Source organism: Hylobates moloch, unplaced genomic scaffold (assembly GCF_009828535.3).
Source record: "Hylobates moloch isolate HMO894 unplaced genomic scaffold, HMol_V3 SCAFFOLD_88, whole genome shotgun sequence".
Classification (NCBI taxonomy): Eukaryota; Metazoa; Chordata; class Mammalia; order Primates; family Hylobatidae; genus Hylobates; species Hylobates moloch.
In genome coordinates, this window is record NW_026652363.1 from 33,877 (window position 1) to 44,160 (window position 10,284).

General features: G+C 40.2%; 1 gene segment (V, D, J or C); it reads left to right on the top strand.

The window, feature by feature from the left end:
- On the top strand, positions 1-9,376 carry LOC116463929 (immunoglobulin heavy variable 3-21-like). The segment is given in 2 exon segments: positions 1-108; positions 8,975-9,376. Coding segments are annotated over 2 exon segments (448 nt in total).
- The last annotated feature ends 908 nt before the right edge of the window (positions 9,377-10,284 follow it).

A 10,284-nucleotide genomic window follows, 5' to 3' on the forward strand; every position in this document is an offset into this window, starting at 1 on the left:
CCAGCCCCAGAATTCCCAGGTGTTTCTATTCGGTGATCAGCACTGAACACAGAGGACTCACCATGGAGTTTGGGCTGCCATGGGTTTTCCTTGTTGCTATTTTAAAAGGTGATCTATAGGGAACTAGAGATACTGAGTGTGAGTGGACGTGAGTGAGAGAAACAGTGGATTTGTGTGGCAGTTTCTGACCAGAGTGTCTCTGTGTTTGCAGGTGTCCAGTGTGAGGTGCAGCTGGTGGAGTCTGGGGGAGGCTTGGTCCAGCCTGGGGGGTCCCTGAAACTCTCCTGTGCAGCCTCTGGATTCACCTTCAGTGACTACTGGATGAGCTGGGTCCGCCAGGCTCCAGGGAAGGGGCTGGAGTGGGTTGGCCGTATTAAAAACAAGGCTGATGGTGGGACAACAGACTACGCTGCATCTGTGAAAGGCAGATTCACTATCTCAAGAGATGATTCAAAGAACACACTGTATCTGCAAATGAACAGCCTGAAAACCGAGGACACAGCCGTGTATTACTGTACTAGAGACACAGTGAGGGGAGGCCAGTGTGAGCCCAGACACAAACCTCCCTGCAGGGGCGCGCGGGGCCACCAGGGGGCGGTCTGAACCCACTGAGGACGGGACAGGTGCAGGGGAAGGATTGATTTCCTGTCTCAGCTGCAGGAGGCGGGTTTGTTTTTGCAGGACTCTGGAGCCTTATAAGGTTGCGATATTTTTATTATGGTTATTTATCAAGTGTTTTTTATTGATATTTATGTTTTTGTAATTTTTACATTTATATGTAGGGTTTTTTTTTAAATACATAGCCTCAAGAAATAATTCTTCCTAATAATTTGCACTTATTCCTCTAGAGTTTTATTAACGTCTGTTGATATCAGCAACTACATAGCTATGGTGACATTAATTTACATCTATAAACATATGTAAATACACAAACCTACGCATACATGTGTAGTCATTTTTGTTTAACATTATAGTAAAATAATTCTGAAACATGTCCTAAAGAATTAAAATTAATGACGAACTAAGTATAAATTAGAGTAATCCAAAATTAATTTCAATTATTATCTAAGGTTTACATAAATCGATGTCTATTTGTAAGCTTAAACATAGGGTATTGGTCATTTTAAAATAGCCAAGAACAAATTTCAAATGTTCTTGTCACCAAAAAAATGATAAGGATTTGAGAATTTTATGTAATATATATGTCAATTAGCTTGATTCAGTTATTCTTTATTGCATTCATAAATCATAACATAGCTTTGTACCCCATAAATATATGAGGTACGACAAAAATTTCTCAATTTTCAATGAAATTTTAATTATATATTTTTTAATCTGATGCCTCTCTTTGGATCAGGCCATCTCCTCAGGGTTACAGTCCTGTTCAGTTTTCTCAACATGCTGTTGTACTAGATAAGCACAAAACACTTAATTTCATTATGCTTTGCTTTAGTTTTTCAAAACAACATAAAGGTAATAATTTTCCCAACAAACATATTACAGCCTACTATACATGAGACGCTTCTTATGTTTCAAGGTTTCTTTTTAGAACTTTATATGTATTACACATTTTCAATTTTTTTTCTGACATGGAATGCCAATGTCTGTGTATTACAGATTATTCTTTTAATTTATCCCCTCAAATTAATTTTTCCACAGCTGCACTCAAAACCAGGGTATTATTAGAACTTTAAGGTGTAAGCATTGGACCAGCATTGAAAATACATTCAATTTGGTTCACGTGCTCTCAGATATCCTTTTCTCTTTGAAAGTTGTTCTCAGTTGTGATACCACACAAAATATTAACAATTTATACTATTGACAAAGATTAAATATTGTATAAATAATTTAATGACATTTGATTGGAAAAAACTTCATGTTGCCTCTGTCTCGACTATTTTTTCTTCTTTATGAAATGTATGCTATTTAATTACTAAGTTTCTGGTGTTACCGTTATCTTTTCTTATTTCTAGGATTTAATTTTAGGAGGTATACTGAAATGCATTTTATTAATTCATATAATAATGTTCACATTTTGGATAGGGCTTTAATATTCGCTGTATTTTTACTGAATTTTAAACTATTCTACACTTTTTTATTTTTTGTTTTTATGAGACAAAATTTACATGTAAGAAAAAATTTATAGATCTGAAATGTGTCACTGGAGAGCTTCTGGCAAATGTGAATACCCTTGTCCCGAACTCCTAAGATAGCCTAAACAGCAAGTCCACACTCCTAACATGCGTCTTTCTCTGTGCCTGCGGTCAAACCCTGCATGGGGAAATGTTTTGATTTCTGACACCATAGATCCATTTTTTTTTTGTTTTGAGCTTTATATAAATGGAATCAAACATTATAGACCTTTTTTTGGTAAGGAACTACTTTGCCATTTTTTTAGGTTAATTCTAGATCAACATAGTGTCGTTTACTCAATTAATGAGCTGACTCTGATAGGAAACCTCAAAGTCTTCATGCATATGTGGAGAGAGAGAAGAAGGACAGAGATTTTATATCTGAGACAGTCCACTAAGTAAATATGTGACAATATATTGATCTATTTTTTGTCGATGGACTTTAAATTTGTTTCCAGTTTATGAATATTATGAACAAATCTGTTACAAACGCCTTAGTGTAAGTTTTTCTATCTATATTGTCTCCCTTTTATTGAGAAAATAGGAAGTATGTATTTCTTTATTATGGGTAAGTTTAATTTTTTTCAATTTTATTGAAGTAGAAATAAAATATTTTTTAAAATGTATAGGTTTAAGGTGCCCCACTTGATGTTTTGATGTTGTATTAGTCCATTCTCACACTGCTATAAAAAATATCTGAGACTAGGGGATTTGAGAAACAAAATATGTTTAATTGGCTCACGGTTCTGCAGGCTGTACAGGAAGTGCAGTGGCTTCTCCTTCCGGGGAGACTCAGGAAAGTTAGGATCATGGCAGGAGACAGAGGGGAGCAGGTGCATCACGTGGCCAGAGCAGGAGCCGCAGGAAGTGGGTCGGGGTGTGGGGGGACTACACCCTGTTAGACAACTGTATCTTGTGAGAACTCACGCACTGTAGTGAGAACAGCACCAGGAGTTGGTGCTGAACCGCTCATGAAAGACCCACCCCATGACCCACTCATCTCCCACCAGGTCCCACCCCAGGACTGAGGATTATAATATAACATGAGATTTGGTCCAGGACACAGAACCAAACCATATCATATGCACATTGTGAAATGCTCATCATCTCAAGGTAATTTGTATATTCATCTTCGCACAGAGCTACCATTTGTTGTTTGATTTTTGAGACGTAGTTTCTCTCTTGTTGTCTAGGCTGGAGTGCAATGGTGCCATCTTGGCTCACTGTAACCTCCAACTCCTGGGTTCAAGCGATTCTCCTGCCTCAGCTTCACAAGTAGCTGGGTTTACAGGTGCTCACCACCACACCCAGCTAATTTTTTTTCTGTACTTTTAGTAGAGACAGGGTTTTGTCACGTTGGCCAGGCTGGTCTCGAACTCCTGACCTCAAGGGATCTGTCGGCCTTGGCCTCCCAAAGTGCTAGGATTACAGGTGTGAGCCACCGTGCCCAGCCCATTTTATTATTTTAGAAATGTACTCTGTGTGTGTGTGTGTGTGTGTGTGTGTGTGTCTGATGAGAACACCTACGATCTTCCCTTTTAGCAAAAATCATGTTTACAATTCAATATTAAATATAGCAGCATTGCTGTACATTAGCTCTCCAGACCTCATTCACCCTGTGCAACTGAAATTCTGTCTCCTTTGACCAACAACATCCGATTTCCCTCTCCTCCCAGGTCCTGGGACCCACTAGTCTACTCTCCGCATTCAAGAGCTTGGATGTTTTAGATCCCACATGTAAATGAGATCAGGCAGCATTTGTCTTTCTGCATCTGGCTTATTCCACTTAGCATCATGTCCTCCAGGCCCATCCGTGTTGTTGCAAAAGCCAGAATTTCCTTCTTTTCAAAGCTATATTTTTAGTAGAGACGGGGTTTCTCCGTCTTTGTCAGGCTAGTCTCGAACTCCCAACTTCAGGTGATCCACTCACCTTGGTCTCCCAAAGTGCTGGGATTACAGGCATGAGCCACTGTGCCCGGCCTGTTAATTATTGTTTTAATGTGGCATATTATTGTAAAGTTTATATCTTCTGTAAATTTATTTATGACTTAATTTATTTTTAATTAATGTTTTATTGGTTACCTCAAGATTTACAATAAGAATTTTATATGATCAGATTCTCAGATAATGATATTTGTATATGTAGTTCAGAGATATTAAAACTATATACTTCTAACTCCTCCTTCTACTTCCTTGATTTTGTTTTCTCTGTTTGGTCTTATATATACTATAAAATATAATATTGTTTACATTTTTATTACTGCTTTACATAGTTATATATTAGAATAATCACAAATATTAAAATACATTTCCAATTATTTTTTCCATTTTTAACCATTTATATTTGGATAGATTTGTGCTTAGATTCTATGTCATTTGGCTACTCATCTGGAAAATTGGCTAAAACATCTACTGAATGATGATTGTGCTAGCAATACATTTTCTCAGTGTCTGTATGTCTGACAGAGTATTTGTCTTTGAACTTAAATGAATTTTTTTTTTTGAGATGGCGTCTCACCCTATTGCCCAGGCTATAGTACAATGGTACCATCTCGGCTCACTGCAACCTCCACCTCCCAGGTTCAAGTGATTCTCCTGCCTTAGTCTCCTGAGTAACTGGAATTACAGGCACGCACCACCACGCCAGGCTAGTTTTTGTAATTTTAGTAGAGACAGGTTTTACCATGTTGGCCAGGCTGGGCTCGAATTCCTGACCTTGTGATCTGGCCACCTTGACCTCCCAAAGTGCTGAGATTACAGGTGTGAGCCACCACGTCTGGCCTTTTTTAAAATTATGATTATTTTTATTTAATTTTTACTCCACCAATGCCCACAGGACACAGGTTTTGGTTGGTTTTCCCTGCAGGTAGTGAAGGGGATCCAGGTATTTGAGAGCAGCTATTGTTCTTTTTCCCTAACAAACACCACAGGACAGAAGAGCGGGGTTCTGTGGATTTTCCCCAATTCCGTAGAAAGGGCATGCAAACACTAGGGGTGTCACACTCCAGCAAGATTAGCACCATCATCCTCAAACAACTCACTGAGGATTTTCAAGTTACCCTTTTTTTATCTGAAGTGCCATTCAGTGGCCCCCGCCCATGTGAAGGAAGATGTGGGTCCCGGTTCTCTCCGATTCAGTGGCCCCCGCCCATGTGAAGGAAGATGTGGGTCCCGGTTCTCTCCGATTCAGTGGCCCCTGCCCATGTGAAGGAAGATGTGGGTCCTGGTTCTCTCCGCAGGCCCCGAGCTCCTCCGATGTATCTAGGAAGTAGCTGGCTTGTTTTTTATTTTACAGGCTCAAAGATGGAAGGTACTTGCCTCATCTCAGATGAGACCTTGGGCTGTGGACTTTTGTGTTAAGGCTCAAATGAATTAAGACTTTGGGGGCTATTGGAAAGTCATGAATGGTTCTGAAATGTAAGGACATGAGATTTGAAAGGGGCCAGGGGCGGAATCATATAGTTTGGCTGTGTCCCTTCTCAAATCTCATCTTGAACTTATCTCCCACAATTCCCACGTGTCATGAGAGGAATCCACTGGGAGGTAATTGAATCATGGAGGCCGTTCTTCCTTGTGCTGTTCTTGTGATTCTGGATGACTCTCACAAGATCTGATGGTTTTTAAAATGGGAGTTTCCCTGCCCTCTCTTTGCCTGCTGCCATCTCCATGTAAGATATAACTTGCTCCTCCTTGTTTTCTGCCATGATGTTGAGGCCTCCCAAGCCATGTGTAACTGTACGTCCATTAAACTTTTTCCTCTATAAATTACCCAGTCTCAGGTATGTCTTTATTAGCAGTGTGAAAACAGACTAATACCGCAAATATCAATCTCTTAAAATACTTTGTTGTTCTGCATGTAACATAGCAAAGTCTAATATGGGAGGTAAAACAAATCATCCATGGACCTTCAGATATTAAGTCATAGGGTAATTTTGGCTGTGTCCTTGAGGGAGGTCATACACACTAGTAGCAGTACCTTTGGCAAAGTGTGTTCATGGGTTCCATAAAGTTTTGATAATTTTAATTTAAAAATTGAATTCACTATTTATTTCTTCTTCAACCTTTCCAGAAGATTGTTGGGAGTAAGGTCAGCCTAGTATTAGAGAAATACTCATGAATTAGAGAGTTATTTTGTAACTATTCTCCTGAGATTTGCATGAGTCAATTGATATAGAAGTTCATATGTCTCAAGTTGAAATATCAGAATTAAAGAGCTTTCATCAACCCTAATGCCTCCAGCTTTTTTTTTTTTATTTTGCTTAGGATTGTATTCACTTTACAGGCTCTTTTTTGGTTTCATATGAAGTGTAAAGTAGTTTTTTCTAATTATGAGACAAAAGTCAGTGGTAGCTTGATGGGGATAGCATTGAATCTATAAATTACTTTGAGCCCATTTTCACATTCAATCTTCCTTTCCATGTCCATGAAATGTTTTTCTATTTGTTTGTATTCTCTCTTATTTCCTTGGGCAGCGGTTTGTAGATCTCCTTGAAGAGGTCCTTCCCATTCCTTGTAGGTTGTATTCCTAAGTATTGTATTTTATTTGTAGCCGTTGTGAACGGGAGTTCACTCGTGATGTGGCTGTATTGGAATTATTGGTGTATGGGAATGCTTGTGATTTTTGAATATTGATTTTGTATCCTGTGACTTCATTGAAGTTGCTTATAAGGAAATTTGGGGCTGAGACGATGGAGTTTTCTAAATATACAATCATGTCATCTGCAAACAGAGACAGTTTGACTTCCTATTGACTCCTCTTCAGAACAGGAACAAAACTGGATGGAGAATGAGTTTGATGAATTTACAGAAGGAGGCTTCAGAAGGTGGGTAATAAAAAACTCCTCTGAGCTGAAGGAGCATGTTCAAACCCAATGCAGGGAAGCTAAGAACCTTGAAATATGGTTAGATGAATTGTTAACTAGAATAACCAGTTTAGACAAGAACATAAATAACTTGATGAAGCTGTAAAACACAGCACAACAACTTCGTGAAGCATACACAAGTATCAATAGCTGAATCGATCACATGGAAGAAAGGGTTTCAGAGATTCAAGATCAACCTAACGAAATAAAGTGTGAAGACAAGATTAGAGAAAAAAGAATGAAAAGGAATGAACAAAGCCTCCATAAATATGGAACTATGTGAAAAGACTAAACCTTCGTTTGATTGGTGTACCTGAAAGAATTGAACCAAGTTGGAAAACACTCTTCAGGATATTATCCAGGAGAACTTCCCCAACCTAGCAAGACAGGCCAACATTCAAATTCTGGAAATACAGAGAACACCACATTGATACTCCTAGAGAAGAGCAACCACAAGACACATAATCGTCAGATTCACCAAGGTTGAAATGAATGAAAAAATGTTAAGGGCAGCCAGAGAGTAAGATCGGGTTACCCGCAAAGTGAACCCATCAAACTATCAGCACATCTCTCTGCAGAAACCCTACAAGCCAGAAAAGAGTGGGGGCCAATATTCAACATTCTTAAAGAAAAGAATTTTCAACCCAGAATTTCATATGCAGCCAAACTAAGCTTCATAAGTGAAGGAGAAAATCACTGGGAGACAGGAATTAGAGGAACACAGCAAAGCATTTAAGTGTAATTCATTGTTAACTTGATTTCTATTTTGGATGCACAGGTGAGCACGTGTGAAATTTCATTTTTTTTTCCTTTGGAGACATTTTTTTTTCCTTTCTTGCTTTGTCATCCAGGCTGGAGCTCAGTGGTGAGATCACAGCTCTCTGCTGCCTCAGACCCTGGGTCTCCAGCAATCCTCCTCCCTCTGCTCTATGTAGCTGGCACTACATGTATGCACCACCATGCTCGGCTTCAGTGCTTATTAAATTGTGCACATTAATTATGCAATATTTATTACATATCAATAACGCTTCAATAAGCATATTGCAAATGAGTGAATAATGTGTTCAATAAAGATTAATAGAAAGATAGACACTAACATGAGAAATGTATGACACTTGAGAAAATAAAACTGTAGGAAACGTGCTATTCTTTACATTTGATAGGTTTTCACAACAGTGCATACACCTGACGCCATGTTCTTATTACAGAAAAAGCGTTCTGCAAACCTCACTAGGTGCAACTCCCTGTATGCTGAACTTGGTTCAGGGAGAAGTCAGGTCCAGTGGTGAGAAGCACAGGCCCAGATACCCAGGCTCACTCTGACCAAATGTCAACCCTAGGGATATTGTACAACCCATCTGTGCTTTTGCTGGCAATTTTTCATCTGTAACATGGAAATAACATTGAAACTATGTACCATGTTTTCCCTGCATATAAAAAAAAGATGATTGGTGCTAACTTCAAATATTTGCATTTTATGTAGATCTGTTGTACCTCAATACAACTGTTTTAAAATAGAAATTACAAAATTATAACTTTTATAGGTTTTAAGGTTTTATCACAGAACAAACTGACAATAAGAAACCAATTTCCAAATGCTATCAATATCACAAATCTCCCCCAGGACACTCTCACATGCTGTGAGCCCCACTCTCTCCTCAGGCCTCTCACCCCAGAGCTTGCTATATAGTAGGAGACATGCAAATAGGGTCCTCCCTCTGCTGATGAAAAGCAGCCCAGCCCTCACCCTGCAGCTGTGGGAGAGGAGCCCCAGCCTTGGGATTTTCTGGTGTTTTCATTTGGTGATCAGCACTGAACACAGAGGACTCAGCATGGAGCCATGGCTGAGCTGGGTTTTTCTTGTTGTTGTTTTAAAAGGTAATTCATGGAGAAATAGAAAAATTGAGTATGACTGGATAAGAATGAGAGAAACAGTGGATACGTGTGGCAGTTTCTGACCAGGGTTTCTTTTGTTTGCATGTGTCCAGTGTGAGGTGCAGCTGGTGGAGTCTGGGGGAGGCTTGGTCCAGCCTGGGGGTTCCCTGAGACTCTCCTGTGTAGCCTCTGGATTCACCTTTAGCAACTATGCCATGGGCTGGGTCCGCCAGGCTCCAGGGAAGGGGCTGGAGTGGGTCTCATACATTAGTAGTAGTAGTAGTTACATATACTACGCAGACTCCGTGAAGGGCCGATTCACCATCTCCAGAGACAACGCCAAGAACACGCTGTATCTGCGAATGAGCAGCCTGAGAGCTGAGGACACGGCTGTGTATTACTGTGCGAGAGACACAGTGAGGGGAAGTCAGTGTGAGCCCAGACACAAACCTCCCTGCAGGAACGCTGGGGGGAAATCAGCTGCAGGGGGCGCTCAGGACCCACTGATCAGAGTCAGCCCCAGAGGCAGGTGCAGATGGAGGCTGTTTCCTGTCAGGATGTGGGACTTCATCTTCTCCTCACGGTTTCTCTAGTGAACCTCTCTAAGTTTAGAATACTGTGCTTACTAATGCCATCTCTACATATTTTTAAAATATCATTTTAATATGAGGACTATTCTCACGTGCACCAAATGCAGATTGACACTTACAGAGATGAAAAGTCCTCAACTCTTGTCACCAAGATCAGAGTCCTGAGGAAACTCAGAGGTGCCTGGTGAGTCATCTCCAATTATACTCAGGACAGAAACATCAGGGAGATTCGCTGACTAGAACAGTCTTTATGAATTTGGATCACAGCCAACAGAGAGGCTGGGCCAGGGTCGGTGTCATATAGAAGCTCACAGGTTCCACGTCTGACCCCTCCCCTGACCCTAAAGCCAGTCAGCATCAGCACTGACCTGGTGCTCCTTTTGCTTGCAGACTTCGTTCTTTCTTTGTAGTGTTTGTTCTTGCTTTTTAATTTGCTCTTCCTGCTTCCTGAAAAAGAAAAAGATGGTCTCCATGGTCTACATTCCAGAGCTAAAGGCATTTTGTTGGAGCTCAGGTGGGGCTCAGGCTGTGGCTCCTGCAGCCACATGGGAGAGGCTGATGGGATTTCCTTCTCTCCCCATTTGCTTAGAACTTTCCACTGTGTTGTGTGTAGAATCATCTGGGAATGCAATTGGCCATTAGTAGTGAATGGGATACACTTATTTGGTCAAAATGGGATGTGGATGTGGAATTAACCCGGTTCTATGCAAACTGTCAGAGTCATCTTTTTCAGAAGTAGTGTTAGAAAGAGCTTGTGAAATTGATCAGAATCAAAATAGAGCCACTTGTGTTAAAACCCTAATGAATGAAGCTGGGTAAGGCCAT